At 47.3% G+C, this 16,586-nt stretch overlaps 1 protein-coding gene across 1 annotated transcript in view; it reads left to right on the top strand.

Moving 5' to 3' along the window:
- The first annotated feature begins 262 nt into the window (after positions 1-262).
- Positions 263-16,586, top strand: part of ENPP6 (ectonucleotide pyrophosphatase/phosphodiesterase 6) — a 108,713-nt gene continuing 92,389 nt past the window's right edge. The window contains exon 1 of the mRNA XM_040489898.1: positions 263-571. Coding sequence (XP_040345832.1) covers positions 331-571 — 241 coding nt within the window. The 5' untranslated portion in view covers positions 263-330. The remainder of the gene's footprint in view (positions 572-16,586) is intronic.

Here is a 16,586-nt window from a genome sequence, read left to right as displayed (position 1 = left end):
CTTCTGTCATCTTCTAAAATTCTACCTATCTGTGGGTTCTTGTATTTCTGGAACACTCACCCAAAATAATAATGTTGCCTTCTCTTCCCCGGTGTTTATTCTGGGTTGTTTGGAGACTCAGAGGAGTTAGTCTCTGGTCTTTATAGTAAAGGGTGAGCATAGATGTTTTTTAAAGGGGGTGCTGTACCTTTAAATTCTGAAAGTGAACTTGGCTCAGGAAGGCCAGCAGTCAAGGTCCAGCCCCTAGAAGAGAGAATAGCTACAGATTCTCCATCCTCAGTCTTTGCAAGGGGACGGCTGTGCCAGCCGAGCGGGCAGGCTCCTGGCAGCATGGCAGCGAAGCTCGGGGCCCTCCTGCTGGTCCTCGCGCTCAGCCTGGTGCGGCCAGCCTCGGCTGGCCGGAAGCTCCTGGTGTTTCTGCTGGACGGTTTTCGCTCAGACTACATCAGTGATGAGGCCCTGGAGTCCTTGCCCGGTTTCAAAGAGATTGTGAGCAGGGGAGTGAAAGTGGATTACTTGACCCCAGACTTTCCCAGTCTCTCTTACCCCAATTACTACACCCTAATGACTGGTGAGTACTGTGTCCTCTTCTGGCTGGTGGAGCTCGGGGGGTGGGGGGGGGGCGGGGAGCTGGAGTCCAACAGGGAACGGTTAGCTCCTGGCATTAATGTCTCATTTAAATGTTCAGGTTTCCCTGGTCTTTTGGGACACCAAAATTCTTGGCTGAGACTTTTTTTTTGTTTCCACAGTAGTGTGGTTCTCCAAAAGTTATCCCAAGGACCTGTTTTGGATTCTCCATGTGGAGAACAGAGAACCACATGAATAGAGGATTTTAAAAGTAGTTGTTTGCTTTACAAACAAAAATTCTGGTTAACTCCCTACTTTCTAAGTTCAGGCTAAAAAGTCAACAGGTCCTTGTGTGTTTGTACCAAATTCCTTCTGTCCCTTTGCTCTGCAGTCATCTGTCATCCTGGAGGTATTTTAGCTTGTTTGTCATTGTGCTAGACTCTGAAAACTATACGTGGGGTTCCAGGATTACTGAGAGAGAATTTTTAGGTTGTACATTGAAGTATTACTTAGCAATGCCGCTGGCCCCTCTTTTGTCTTCTTGGACCAGGTAAAATGAAGTGGGGAAGAAGAAAAATGTTACTTAGTTGAGATTCCCACCTTTAACTTTTAGTATGTGTTAAAACAAAACAAAAGAAAACAACCCTAGTCAACCCAGAGTGCGCTTGGGTTTGGGAAAGCTGATTTTTGTCTAATTGGTCTTCATCTGGGACAGCCAGAACGCCCAGTGTGATTCCACAAACTTGATCCTCTATGAGTGCAGTGGAACATACTTTCTGTTCACACAGTTGGATTCCCAGCCTCCAGTTTGTTTTTTTCGCTAATCTTTGTAAGGGCCAGCGAGAGGCTCTCAGAAAGAATTTAGCAAACTGTCCAGGGAGGCTGTTAAGAATGCACTGTGATTGCTGCTTATGCAGGATTTAGCTATATGCTCTGAGCACAGGGAGAACTCTATAAATCATGTTCATGGGAAGGGGATGAGAACTCTTGTATCTCACTATGGATCTCCATGCAGCGGCAAACCCAAAGGAGTCTGGAAGACAAACTGATATCTCTGACTTCATGCGCGGGTCCTGGACGCATGTGTATATAAAAATGCCATAAAATTAAGGTGGGAAGATACTTTGGAGAGTTAGACATGAAAGCATGGGGAGAAAAAAAAATCCAGATGACACACAAGCAAGGAATTTATTTGCTTATTTTTAATCCCCCCCGCCCCGCCCCCGCCACAAACAACCAGCAAGTGTAAGATAAAAAGGATGAACAAAAGTCCTCTCGTCCTTGCTTGGCATGTGTCTCTCCTCGCAGGGAGTAGGTCTGCAGGCTGCTGGGTCACACATAGATGTTATTGTGTGCCACAGCCCGACCTCAGTTCTGTGCAGGGAGGCTCCCGCATGCAGGCCACCCCCACTCCTGTTGTCCTTCAGAGACTTGCTGGGAGGCCCAATTCATAAACTGCCACGTGCAGTTTTCTCAATCTGAGTGGAAAATGAACAAAATCCATTTGAGAAAGCCAGCCTCCAGTGAGTAAAAGGGGACCGTTACAGCCTCCCCATAGAAACCAAGCCAAGGACATGGCCTTTTGTTTGTCAGACCCACAGTCCTGATATTGGCACGGGGAATGATGGTTGCGAGGCCTCAGTCACGCAGAGGCGAACCTTCTTTTCAAGCTCGGGGTGTTTCCACTTGTCCAGTCATGACAGAAGAGACCTTCCCATGGTGGGATGGGCAGTGCCCATTGGCGTTTGGCAAAATTCTCACCTTCAGTCTCCCCCGAGGAAGCCACAAGGGCTCCATACACATTACGCTTACAAAGTTTTAGATGTTGAATGCATTACTTCATTTGAAAGCCTACTCGATGCTTACACTGGCTTTCCCACTTTTATAGAAGTGATATTGTACACAGAACGTGTCTAGCAAGGCTCATGTTCACGTGCACGTGTCTCTGGGTTTGATTTGTCTTGTACCTACCGCGTGAACGTGATAGAGAAGGCACCTCTGGGAGGTGCCAGGCCATGAGGCTGGTATCATCTCCACCGCCCTGGAAGCGACTCGTGGCTACATTTAGATTACTCCTCCCAATATCATGCTTATTGTCCCACCTGATGTTGAAAAATTCCTCTGTTTTCATTTAAGGAAGGATATATCCATTGGGAGTTGTACTTAAACATACGGTTTGAGCATTTGAGCATTTTATGAATCAACAAAAGAAGTATGCTGGATCCTTTTGGTACTAAAAGATACGCTGTTATAAGGTTCATCAGCATTCATAAGAGAGACTATGATCTCACTTCATTACATAAATTACTGCCCATAAGACATAAAGCCCTTGGTGTTCTTATTTTTGCATAATGAGGAATATTAGGGTATTGGCCTTGGAGCTGGAAAAAGTTGGTTGGAGTCCTCTTGGGGCAACTTCAGGCAACCCACTGCACTGCCCTGAGCCTGTTTCCTCGGCTTCCAGGTCCGAGTCAGGTCAGGATCTCAGGGACTGCCAGATGCAGACATGCATAGGGAATTAGCCAAAGTTAAGACTGGCACCTCTTGGGAGGTCTAACTGTAAGAAATTAAGCAAATGACTAAAACTCTGTAGAGAGGAGAATTTTTTGTGAAGCCACACGGATGGTGATGGGGCATGAACAGTCACGGGATTTGTAAGCAATCTGGGAAATCATCTAGCCCAGTCACTGACACGAAGCTGCCGTGGCTGATTTTTTTCTCCTTCAAAATATATCTGCATCAGGGCAAATGTGAACAACATTCAATAGTATCAGGAAGACCCATCGAGCCATTGATTGCAGGAGATACACAGAATCTTAAACAGGGCCTTTCATCCAGGGAGCCTGCAGTCAGGTTGAGGAGAGACACATCAGGTACCTACTAATATTCTAAAATGCATGCAAAGGGCTTAACTGTTTCCCTCCAAAATTTCTGTGTTGAAGTCCAATCCCTGGTAGCTCAGAATGTAAAGTATGTAAAGATACGGTCTTTGAAGAGGCGATTAAGTCGAAATGGGGCTGTTAGAGTGGGGCCCTATCCCATCTGACTGATGCCCTCTGAAAAGAGGAAGAGACACCAGGAATAAATGTACACAGAGAAAAGGCCACGTGAGGACACAATGAGAAGGCTGCCATCTGCAAGCCAAGGAGAGAGGCCTCACCAGAAACCAAACCTGCTGACACCTTGATCTTGGATTTCCAGCCTCTAGAACTGTTGTTTGGCTACCCAGTCTGTGATATTTTGTTATGCAGCCCTAGCAAACGAATACACAAAGGACCAGTGGGTGCTTTTCCTACTATGCGACAGAAGACCAGAAGGGAGGAGAATTTTCTTTCAGTTGGAGTAGGATGTGAAGCATTTTGAAAGAGGTGGGCTCTGAGCTGGAATAAACAGCCACAAGCACGGCACACTTATCATTATATCTTACTTTATGCGTAAGCTCTCTTTCCAAAGAGCTGTGTCTGAATCAACTTAATCTTGGTTAAGACGCAACCACAGTGTAACTACTCTGCTTTCTGTTTTAATCTCTCTTACTGTGGATCTTTTCGGAAAGCTCTTCTCTGTGAGGTAAATCCACATTGAAGTGAAGTTTAACATAAAATCCATTGAAGAAAAGCAGTGATTTGGTCAATCCAGACCATGGGTAAGAGAAAATGCTGGGTAGTCTTAAGGCAGCATAACTTAGCATCATTTTGTCAAGGCCAATGGCAACATTTGTTTGTAATTCTTGAACACTCCTGATTAAGCACTTGGGGAAAGTAGTCCAGAAATGTTCTGAGTAGCAGGGAAACGGGTCTAGAATTTAATCTTCACTGAACATAATCTACCAAGAGACAAACATATGCTGAAATTAATTTGCTCTGCAATCTGTTATTATCAGTTCAGCATTTAAAAACTAGTAAATAAAGTACAGGGAGGTTGGGCACTTCACTCCAGACACCAAAGATTGTCAGTAGCAGGACTGAGATTAGAGAACAGGCGTCAGGGACCAGATTCTCACACAGCAATTAGCAGGGCCCTGACCCCAGTCCTGGAGTTCCCAGGAAGTTGTGCATAGGACCTGGGACCCAGGGACTGAAGTCTCCTCAAGAGCAGTCCAGGAGGCAATAAGAGCCTGAATAAATGTGCTTTATTGATCTTCTACTGGGATCAAAGCCAAACCAAGGATGTTAACCATTAGCATTGATATTTGTGCCAACATATTTCCTGTTGCACTCCTAGAAATTACACAGAAGCAAATTCTCCCCAGATATCAAGGATCCAACATTCTGGAGGAGGAGATGGCAGGTTAAAGCATGCTTTTCCCTGCCTTTGCGAAAATAGCTGATTTAAATTAAAACCGGCCGTCATTTGGACCAACGGAAATCAACGCAGAGAGTACTTGAGAAATCATGTTTTGAGAAAAGCCCACCTCCTCAGTCTTCTGGAGAATTCAGGTTTTACTTGTTGGGCTGCCTGCAGACCCGTGCACACCCACAGCATAAGCAGCGTGGACACGGCCTCCAGGGCTCCCTCTCCTCCCCTTCTCTGAAGATCGGCATCTGCTCAGGGACAGTCACCCCAGCATGTTAGCTTCCCCAGACTGAGATGCTCCTGGAATGCATGATGTCTGATATGCCCTCGACTTCTCCTCTCATTCTCTCCTGCTCAAAACCCAGTCCCACTATTGTTTTCACCAAGGGCCTCCTCGTGGTCAAGGGTCAATCCTCAGGCTTTGATTTCTGGCCCAGGAACAGTGCTTAGCTGGACTATGCTCCTCCTCTGGACGGCTTTCTTGGGTTCCTCTTGTTTTACCCACGGCTCCTTGTCCCCTCTGTTGTCCCCTTGGTCCCCTCTGTTGTTCCTCCACCTCTTCCCCGCCTCCCTTTCTGCCTCAGCCCGAGTAGGCTGTACTTTCAGAAAGTTGGATGGCAAAGCCTGTCCTCCCCTACCTCCATCCCTGGAGTCTGCACCCTCTGCTGCCCAGAGCTCCCCAACAGCCCCCGCTCCCTCCAACCTCTCTGCCCTACCTTCTGCCTGTCTCCACAGACGACCAGAGTAGTCCTTCCACAGCATGTGTCCGATCGTGTCTCTCCTCCATTCAGACTCTCCAGGAGACTCTGCTTCCACACTAAGTAAAATCTGAAGTTCTCTGAGAACCCATGTGGCCACCCCGACCCTTTCCGGCCTCGTTCCTGACTCTCTTCTTCACCTGTTCTGGGTACATGGCCACCTCAGGACACTTCAGCTTGCCATTTCTTCTGGCTGGAATGCTTTTAACCAGAAAGACCCAAGGTTTGCTCCACTGGTTTTTTTCAGATTTCTCTCCTGAAGTCACTGGAGTGGATCTGCCTTTCTTGCCCTCTAACTGAAGAGCCCACATGATGCCGTCATTCTCTCCTGAGTTTTCCATCTCTGCACCATGGTTTATTTATCCTGTCTTCTTCAAATAAAATTTATTATTGTGAAGCAGCATTATAATAATGATTAAGGGGCACCTGGGTGGCTCAGTTGGTTAAGCGTCAGACCTCGGCTCAGGTCACGATCTCACGGTTCACCAGTTCGAGCTCCGCCTGGTGTCTGTGCTGACAGCTCAGAACCTGGAGCCTGCTTTGGATTCCGTGTCTTCCTCTCTCTCTGCCCCTCCCCCTCCCGTGCTCTTTTTCTCTCTCAGAAATAAACATTTAAAAATTATTTAAAAAATGATTAAACCATTCAGAGTTTCAGGGAACTTGTTGATTATTCTTTTGGTTCCAGATACTCCTAAACCAATAAGGAGGAGAAAATACTGAAATTATGCTTTGCTTTAGGAAAGTAATTAACAGCCATTTAGGTGAACTGATTACTATTTGTTTCTAATAGTCTTAAGTATCTCAAAATGTGTCTATCCATTCTGTTTTGAATTTTGACTGTAAGGTTGGGGCAGCAAGAGGGTTGAAAGGAGAGTCAGCCATGACACAGTTTGTGGGTTCGAGCCCTGCATTGGGCTCTGCGCTAATGACGCGGAGCCTGCTTGGGATTCTGTCTGTTCTTCTCTCTGCCCCGCCCTAGCTTGTGCGCTCCCTCTTCTCCCCCCGCGCCTGCCCCCCCTCAAAATAAATGAATAAACTTAAAAAAAAAAAAAAGCAGAAGAGAGAAGCCTTTAGGAGAGACCAACTCTGACAATGCCTTGATTTCAGATTTCTGGCCTCCAGAATTGTGAAAAATAAATTTCCGTTGTCTAAGCTACCTAGCCTGTGGTGCTGTGTGATGACAGCTCTTGGAAATAAATACAGACGGATGGTGACACCAGGCTGCTGACAGAAGAATGAAGTTATCCCTAGACAGACTTTTTCTATCCCCCACATGCAGAGAGTTTCCAGTGGGTTCTGCCCCCAAATCGAGGTGGCCATGGTGTGCTGCTGTCCAAGGGCTGCTGTATGGGTTACAACAAACAGGGTGGCTTAAAGCAACAGTTTATTCCTTCACAACCCCGGAGGCTGGTAATCTGAAATGAAGTGTTGGCGAGCCTGCGCTCTCCCTAGGGGCTCTAGGGGACAATCTCTTCCGTGCTTTTCTCTGAGGTTCTGGTGTTTCTAGCAATCCTTGGTGCTCCCTGGCTTGCAGATGCATTGATGTGTCACTCCAGTCTCTGCTTCAGTCGTCACATGCTGCTCTCCCTGTGTGCCTCTACGTGTGCGTCTTCTCTTCTTCCAAGGACACCGGTTATATTGGATGGGGGCCCACCCTCAGGACCTCATCTTAACTTGAGTACATCTGTTTCCAGATAAGGTCACACTCACAGGTACCAAGGGATAGGATGTTTTGGGGGAACACAGTTCAACCCGTAAATGCATTATGTAGTGGAAAGAGCTGTCAGTTTGCTGCAGAAGACCTAGTTTCCTCTCGTCTGTCCCCTTTTACCTTTCAGAATTGGAACAGGTTCTTCTGTGTTTTAATATTATCTATCGGTAGAATGGCGAAAGTAACACTAAGCCGGTAGGCTTGTTGGAGGACAGAAGGAGACACCTAGTGTAAAGCCACCATTACAAAAACTGTACCTATTACACACTTTAGAACTAAGATTAAGCTAACTTATGTTGTAGTAACAAGCTGTATCAGAGGCTTACAGCTGAGGTTTATCTCTCACTCGTGAACATGGAGTTGATTTATTTTTTTTATTTTTTATTTTGTTTATTTATATATGAAATTTATTGTCAAATTGGTTTCCATAGTGAACATGGAGTTTAAAGATTAACTCTGCCCCACTTTCCTCTTCATTTTGAGACTCAGACAGAAAAAGCAACTTCTAGATGAGATGTGCTGTTCGTGTGACTAAGGGAAAATGGCAGAATGACGTGGTGGTGCTTAAGACCTCTGCTCAAAGTGGCACATGTCACATCCCTCATCCCGTTGGCCAAAGCAAATTATATTGCCAGTAGGTCAAGGGTGCGTAATCCTCTGACAGTGGGGGCAGGAATTATCTTGAACACTGATGCAGTGTATTCCACACACTGAATGGATACTAGTTGCATTTTATAAGAAGCTTGTGGGTCTTACTGAAAAGGAAGGGCATAGAAATAAGTGTCTGCAACTCAGGGGAGGGAAGTATTATTGGCAGTTACAATGGACTTGAACATTTCCAGGGAGAAGGTGGATCTAGAACTAAACATTGAGAGATGAGTGGAAAGATTTTTAGTAGGAGGTGAATCTTGAGCCAGATCTGAAGGAAGAAAAGAAGAAATCTATGAAGACTGTGAGACGTGAGGGCCATAGGCACAAGCAAATCAGAGAAGCACAACCAGGCAGGTGAAGAGGGGCTGAACCCATTCACCACTTGGTTGTGGGTGGAAGGACTAGACAGAGATGATTTGTTAAAAAAAAAACCAAACACATGCAGTTGATGGAAAATAATTGGAAGAACCAGTAAGCTCCTCCTTTCTTCCTCTTCCACTTCAAATGTTCAAGCATCTCTTCCTTGTGATGGGCTGTTAAGTGAGGAGTTGAGTTTGAAGAGCATCCTGGTGGCAAGGCTTGCTGGCTGGGCGATGAGAAGGCATGGAGGAACTAAAAGGAAGGGAGCCTGAATCAGCTCCACAGGCAGGAGGTATTCGGAGTCTGGGGTTCCTGTGTGCAGACACCGGGGAAAGTTTGGAGGGCTGTCTATTTGGGGAAGTAAATTTTCACCAGAATAGATTTCACATTGGCGTAGGATATTCACTTGGAGTTGGCCCTTCAGGGGATCATAGAAAGTGTCTTAAAGGAGAGTTCCAGAAACATGAAGAATAACCATGGGGGTAAAAGGGAGAAATTGCTCCTGTGGATCCCAGTGGACCCACAGTAAATGGACTTCTTATCTCTCTGCCTTCCCCCAGCCTGGGGAGGATATCTGTGACAGAGGCACAGTCAAATCTGTCTTCCCAGCTGCATGAGCTTTGTCTACATCTCATCACTTACTTCCCGGGGACACTTAACCACATCTTCCCACGTTTCAACTTAAAGCTATGGTATGAGGGTGCTTGGGTGGCTCAGTCGGTTGAGGTCTGACTCGTGATTTCAGCTCAGGTCGTGATCTCACTGTTTGTGGGATTGAGCCCCATGTTGGGCTCTGTGCTGACAGTGCAGAGCCTGCTTGCAATTCTCTCTCTCCCTCTCTCTGTGTCCCCCTCCCTCTCAAAAGAAATAAATTAACTTAAAAGCAACCTACAGTCTGTATAAGGTGTCCTGATTACGCTGCCTGAAGACGCAGGCTGGCTAGGTAAAGTAGAGGGCAACAGAAGCACGCAGAGGACTATTCGGCTCATGCTCACAGAAAAAAGTGTGTTCCAGGAATTCATAAAAATAATCTCTCCTGGCACGTCATTATTTAAGCTCCCATCAGCAGAGCTCTCTGCACCAAAGTGCCACTTTTCAAAAAGTATGTTTCTCTTGGCTTCCATGGTGATGAGAGGGAGTTCTTGTTATATGGCATTCAGCTGCTGGAACGTCACCCCCTGAAAGAAGGGAATGGTTAGGATAGTGGGTAAAGCTTAAAAATGTGGTGAAAGCTTTTGATTATAATAACAGCAAACCCTTTTCCAGAAGGTTCACCCACACTGAGCCACTGTGGTCTTCAAACCATGGCTGGCCTCCCCCTCCCCTCCCCCGACCCCAGTGTTGATTGATAGGACCATATGCCTCCTGCCAAGGCTTCTGGGAGTTTGGCTGAACCATGCTGCTCTCAATACCTGCTTCATCATGAATGATATGCCAAAAATGGGTTAGAGGACATTTAAAATTATTTCGGAGGGAGCCTGAGTCAGCATGTTAACATTTATTTCAAAGACACTTTAAACATACTCAAGTTTCAGAGTCCCCTTCCATGAATAGGGCCGTTGTGTCCACCATTTCCCAGGCGAGGACCTGGGGCAAGTCTGGGGCTCCTCTGGATCCCGTGTGTAGCATTTGGCTCTTGTTGGATATTGTGCTTGATCATAACCGACTCCTACCTTCAGCCATTTCCACAGCAGGAAAAATGGGTCTGGCAGACAGGTCAGGGAACCATGTGGCCCAGGACTCATTTGGACAAAGGGCTGCTTGGGCTGAGATCACAAACAGACTTTGGGTCGGGGATACTGCAGATATTTTAGTCTTTTTTTTTTTATTTTTATTAAAAAAAAATTTTTTTTTCAACGTTTATTTATTTTTGGGACAGAGAGAGACAGAGCATGAATGGGGGAGGGGCAGAGAGAGAGGGAGACACAGAATCAGAAACAGGCTCCAGGCTCTGAGCCATCAGCACAGAGCCCGACGCGGGGCTCGAACTCACGGACCGCGAGATTGTGACCTGGCTGAAGTCGGACGCTTAACCGACTGCGCCACCCAGGCGCCCCCAGATATTTTAGTCTTGATGAAGTCACTCCCCTGGGGCGCCTGGCTTTAAGGGCGAGAGCCTCTGTGGCTGCCAGCTCTACAGCAGGGAGATGAGTGGCGTCACTGTGAGACTGCATGTAAGTGTCTGCAGCAAGGTGTCCCAACCTGGGTGCTGTGGGCCATGAATGGGTTGTGGCTATGCCAGGAGACCAGGTTCCCTGCCCAGTCACTGGGTACGAGCAGCCTTGTGTATTCCTCCCACGTTGCCCAGCGAAAATGCCTGATGTGAAGCAGGTTGGATGCAGAGCACTGGGAGACCAGACAGAGCTCAGAAGGGAGTCAGGGTGGCACATTTCTTCTCCTGAGTGTGCCATGGCCCTCCGGGATGCTGGATAAGTCGTATCACCTTCCTAGTCCTGAGTTCCCACAGCTTTAAGACGACAGACCTGGGGAGAGAGGAGCGCTGGGGTCAGCTGGGCACTTAATGAGCACTGAGTATGTGCTGGGAATGTTCTAAGTGCTGTGTTCTAGGTGCTGGCAATAGTCATGAGGCTCAGAGGAGATTCTCAGGGGCCACGGTAGAGTGGAGGGAAAGGGAGACCTGACGGGGGTCTCGATGGCATTCCGCATTCTTCCCCTGTTATGGTCACAGTGAGTCCACTTTGACCTCTTTTCACATTTGAGGAAAGTAATCTGCAGTTCATTCACGCCTTGAGCTGCTGATGGCCCCTGACAAGGACCCTGGCCTGATGGAGGTGGGAGGCAGCAGATGGAGGTCCCCACATCTATGGGTGTAGTGGGTAAGCCACCCACGGAGTTGGCCTGAGGGGTCCCTCGGCCTTGGCTCTTCTTCCATATTCCGCACACAAGTCTAATATGTTAGCCCACTGGCTCTGCAGCATGTCTAGTCTTCCCTGAAAAATTATATGTCTGTATAAGGATTGGCTTTCTCAGGTGGGCTTGGGAAAACATTCTGCCTTAATGGTTGGGGGCAAAAACCTTAAACAAACCATGGGTGTTTGGGAGAAAACCTCAAATATTGGGCTTCTAGTCATTCAGTAGCAGACCATAGGCCCAGCCTAGAACATGCTTCCCATGCCCTCCAGCCCCTGCCCCTGTAGGGGGTAAAGGTAATGGGAACCTACTCAAGGGCTAGCATGTCTGGTCCACCCTCATTGGCCATGAAAATTCCATTTCTAGACTTTGGTATGTTCTCATTTGTAATGGGGGTGGGCCCTCTCTAGGGTATACCCGTGGCCTGCAAAACAACCCACCAAGAGTCCACCAAAGACGGAAGATGTGAGGCTAGGCCACGTCAGGCCACGAGGGCACTTCAGAGAGGTCACCGGGGTCTACACTCCTGAAAAAGGCCCCTAAGTCACTCACCCTGAGATGTTACCAGAGGCCAGGCCATGTACTGTGTGTGAGTGGTCAGTTATTTTATTTTTAAAGTTTATTTATTTATTTTGGGGGGGGGGAGAGAGAGAGAGAGAGAGAGAGAGAGAATGAGAGAATTCTAAGCAGGCTCTGTAGTGAGGCTCTGATGCGGGGCTCAAACTCACAAAGTGTAAGGTCACCACCTGAGCCAAAGTTGGATGCTTAACCAACTGAGCCACCTATGTGCCCCCAAGGGGTCAGTTTTTTTTTTTAAAAACCCTTCACACATGTCCTCCCAGTCTCTGGTCACAGGCACTCCAAGGTGTAAAGGCAGCCTCTCTCCCACCCTCTATCCAGCCAGGCTCCACCAGGAGGCAGGAGACAACAAGAAGCCTCTGACGGGAGACAGCACCATTCACTGTCATTAGGGCCCAGCCAAGGACTTTTGCCAGTTAGGGGAAAAACAGGTCTTTAAAGACACATAAGAAAGTAGAACCATGGTTCCCTATTAGAGATAGATGAGAGAGAGACAAAGATGGGAGAGAGATGTCTTGTTGCCTTTTTGAACAATATGATTTCTCTATTAAAAATATTAAATGAAAAATATATCCATATCCAGTGGAGCTTTCTCATCTCTGGTTGAGTAATCAGACATTTTAATTTAACACTAAGCTCCCTGTTTGACTCCAGGCTGCTCTAGTAAAGAACCATAGGTTGGGTAGCTTACAAGCAATAGAAATTTATCTCATGCCGTTCTGGGGGCTGGAAGTCTATGGTCAGCATGGCAGCCTGGTCTGATTCTGGAGAAGGTACTCTTTGGGTTGCAAATGACCATTTTCTCATTGTACCCTCACATGGCAGAAAGAAAGAAGGTGAGAGAGTTAGCTGGAATCTCTTTAATAAGGGCTCTAATCCCATTCATGAGGGCTCTGTCCTCATGACCTAAATCACCTCCCAAAGTCCCAGCCTCCTAATGACATCACATTGGAAATCAGACTGCAGTGTAGGAATTTCTCAGGGAGACTAGCATTTGGCCCATTGCACTGCCCTTGTGATTTAGAGAAATGTATTCACATTAAGAGAGTTTTTAAAAAGATGTCTTGCAGCCTAGTGGGCATAAAGCAGTGTTTTGTGGTTTGGTCTGGTTTTCCCAGTCTGTATTGCAGGCTTACAACCACCAGCCGGGGCTCAGGGGACCCATAGTCAAGGCCACTGTCATCATCCTTCTTTGAACACTGTTGCTGCACGGGAACTGCCATGCATCTCTGAGAACCAGGACTGAGGGCAGTCTGTCAGGCCCCACCTGTGTCTGAAGTCTTTCCATTCCCCAGGTGGGTCCCTCGAGCTGCCCGTGTAGACAAAGCCAGTCCACACAGCAGTCCACCCTGCTGTTGGTCTGCACTTGCTTGAGGGCGGTGGAGTGTGGGCAGTCCCTGCCTCTGGGCACAGTGCTTGCTCAGAAGAGACACCCGATTCATGTTCGTTGGACCTCGCTGGTTCAGCCGGTACCTGGACTTCTGTCTGACCCCACTGCAGAAGCCTTATGTTATCTATCTTTTCGGTAGACCCTAGAGTTTCGTTGCTGAACCTCACATACTAAGGTTCCCCTGTCGTCTAACAAACCACCGGCACATTCCTAGTCCTGCCTTGATCTCGCTGGATTCTGGACTCCTTCTGGCCGCTCTCCATAGGCTTCTCCATTCCCTCCTTTGCCTTCACACTGGATGTGCTTCTCCTCCCCGGGGCCCAGAGCAACACCACTGCCACTGTCAGCCTGTCGTCCCGCACTCCCCAGCACCTGGGGCGCCTTTTCGCTGGGCTCGGTGGGTGCATATGATTCCGCGTTCCCGTTACTCCCAGTCTAGCCCCCTCCCCTGCAGCTTGGCCAGCTGGCCTCGTCCCAGACCAGGACACCCCTCCCTGTACATTCACAGTCCATTTTAGCATGCATTTGTCAGTGTAAAATATAGCATGAAAACTATGTGGAGTGAGCTGGGGAATATGTAACAAAACCCACTGTATCCCAATCCAAAATTTCCTCCAGAGGCATCCAGCATTACAAAATGTAAAAAGCAGAAGCAGCCGTAGAAATGCTAGTGCATTTATCGCCTCGCTGCGCAGAACAGGAGACTGAGGCCTAAGCTAGAAGAACCTCACCAAGCACAGGTGTCCGAGGCCAGCCTCCCTCAAATTCACAGGGACAGAAGCCCAGGCGTCCTTTGCACCCCTTCCTGCCAGCTGTCAGTCCGGTTGACGTCCCTGCCTGCATCCCAGCTTTGCTCTGGGCCTGCCACTCACTCACCATGGGGCTTCCCTGCCTGGGGGACTTTCCCTTCTCTTCCCTCCTTGTTCACATCTCCCAGGAGGTATCAGCGGAAATGGAAGGAGATTCAGAGAAGATTCGAATCTGTGTAGATTTCATCAAGGATCTGATCAAGGAGGAGGTGGAACCGCCTGGAAGATGGGAGGTGGTGGTGTTCGGACCCCTCCCCACCATCCTCCCTACTTCCCGGTGCCACGGATGATCATGGAAGTCTGGCTCCTATTCTTTAAGCTCCTTAAATAATCTCACCAAGTTCTCATGGAACAGATAAGAGAATCACGTTCCAAAGAAATCACTTAGACTGCATCAGCATGTATTGCAACATCTAGCTACCAGCTAAAATAATCAGATAAAAACAAAAATTACTCTATTTACCCAATCCCAACTGCCCGTTTGTTCTTTTGCAATGAGTCGCCAGCTGTGTGGGTGTCTTGAAAATTCACCTCCGGGGTTTCCCTCAATGGACATCGGACTAGTTCCTACCCTTCAAACACAGGGGATGGTCAGGGGCCTGTTGGCCTGCTGTGAAACCCCTGTTGGAATGGAATTCTGGAGAATGATCTCTTCACCTCTCCCTTGTCACCTCCCTGTTTTTATTGGAGGCCTCCCTGGGAACTGCTAGTCCTTCCCTTTGCTTATCCTGCTTATTACTTCTGGAAGGGCTCTTTCATCCTCCCTGGAACCCCCAGGCCTCTGCTCCAGCCCACGTGCCAGCTTCCTTCTCATCTTTCTCTCTCCCGAGCCAAAAGATGTCTCTCTTCTTTTTTATTATTTTTATTATTTTTTAATTTTTTAAGTTATTTATTTATTTATTTATCTTGAGAGAGAGAGAGAGAGAGAGAGAGAGAGAATGAGCAGGGGAGGGGCACAGAGAGAGAGGGACAGAGGATCCGAAGCAGTCTCCATACTGACAGCAGAGAGCTTGATGTGGGGCTCGAACTCATGAACGGCAAGGTCATGCCCTGAGCCGAAGCCAAATACTTAACTGACTGAACCACCCAAGCGCCCCAAGATGTCTCCCTTCTTAAAGGCCTTGACCCAGAGATAGTAACCATTCAGAGCTGAATGATGCTTTGAGAACTTATTTTCATTCATATGCTACTCCTCTACCACTTACTGTCTGAACCACAGAATTTGCTAACTGCAACAGCTTTATATGAATATAATCTATGCAAGAATATATCGAACATTTACGATTTTAAATAAGCCACTGTTCTAAATTTCTTTAAAAATTTTTGTTTTAAATGTTTATTCATTTTTGAGAGAGAGAGAGAGAGAGAGAGAGAGAGAGAGAGAGAGAATGTGTGCACAAGTGGGGGAGGGGCAGAGAGAGAGGGAGACACAGAATGTGAAGCAGGCTCCAGGCTCTGAGTTGTCAGCACAAAGCCCGACGCAGGGCTCAAACTCATGAACTATGAGATCATGACCTGGCCGAAGTTGGACACTGAACTAACCGAGTCAGCCAGGCACCGTAGTAAGCTGCTGTTCTAAAGATGGCCGGGACATAGCGTCTGTCTTGGATGAGCGTGCAATTAACTGGAGCAACCACGTATATGTTGAAATACGTATAATCACAGGACAGAATAGAACAGGCACAGGGGATACAGAGGCCATTTCTGAAAGTGTGTAGTGAAGAGGAAAGGCTCGCTGAGGTGCTGGTATTTAAGTAAAGCCTGAAGGTTTTGGACAGGTTGAAACCTGGAGGAAGGGCCTTGAAGCTGGACGTTATCACACAAGTCAAGGGACAGACGTGGAAATGAGGGGGAGCATGTGGAGAGCAGGACTGGGCTTTGGGATGATTACTCTGACATTACTGAGCAGTATGAGTCTGGGGGAGGCCATCCAGGTCTGGGGTGAGAATGAGGGGGCCTGGAAGTAAGGTCCGCAGTGCCGGAAGGAACCTGGGTTTGAGGATTTGAGAGGCTCTGTGGAGAGAGAATGGGCAAGACTGGTTGCATGTGGAGGACCAGAGAGAAAAAAAGTCTCAGTATCAGACAAGAATTCAAGCTAGTCTTATGGTAACAATGAATTCACCTGTGTATAAGGTGCATCCAAGTTCACAATCATGAATGTACAAGAAATAGTGCGTTTCTTTGTTTTCTTTAAAAAAAAATCTAAATCTATGGGTGAATCTGAAAACATACTAAGTCAAGTAAGCCATAAACAAAAGGACAAATGGGATGTGATTCCACTTACATGAGGTGCCTAGGGTAGTCAAATTCATGAGGCAGGAAGTAGAATGGTGGTTGCAAGGGGCTGGGAAGGATGGGAAGTTAGTGTTTAATGAGAAAGAGTTTTGGTTTGGGATGAGAAAAAGTTCTGGAGGTGGATGGTGGGGATGGTTGCACAAAAGTGAATGTACTTAATGCTTAACTATACATTTAAAAATGATTAAAATGGTGAACTTTATATTATGTGTATTTAACCACAATTAAAAGAAAAAACTAATTCTGACTCTGACTCCCGTCCCACTGAGCTCAGTGGATTTTCAGTCTCAGTCACTACTGGG

This window comes from Herpailurus yagouaroundi, unplaced genomic scaffold (assembly GCF_014898765.1).
Source record: "Herpailurus yagouaroundi ecotype Mexico unplaced genomic scaffold, PumYag 181, whole genome shotgun sequence".
NCBI lineage: Eukaryota > Metazoa > Chordata > Mammalia > Carnivora > Felidae > Herpailurus > Herpailurus yagouaroundi.
This window is presented reverse-complemented; position numbering and strand designations above follow the sequence as displayed.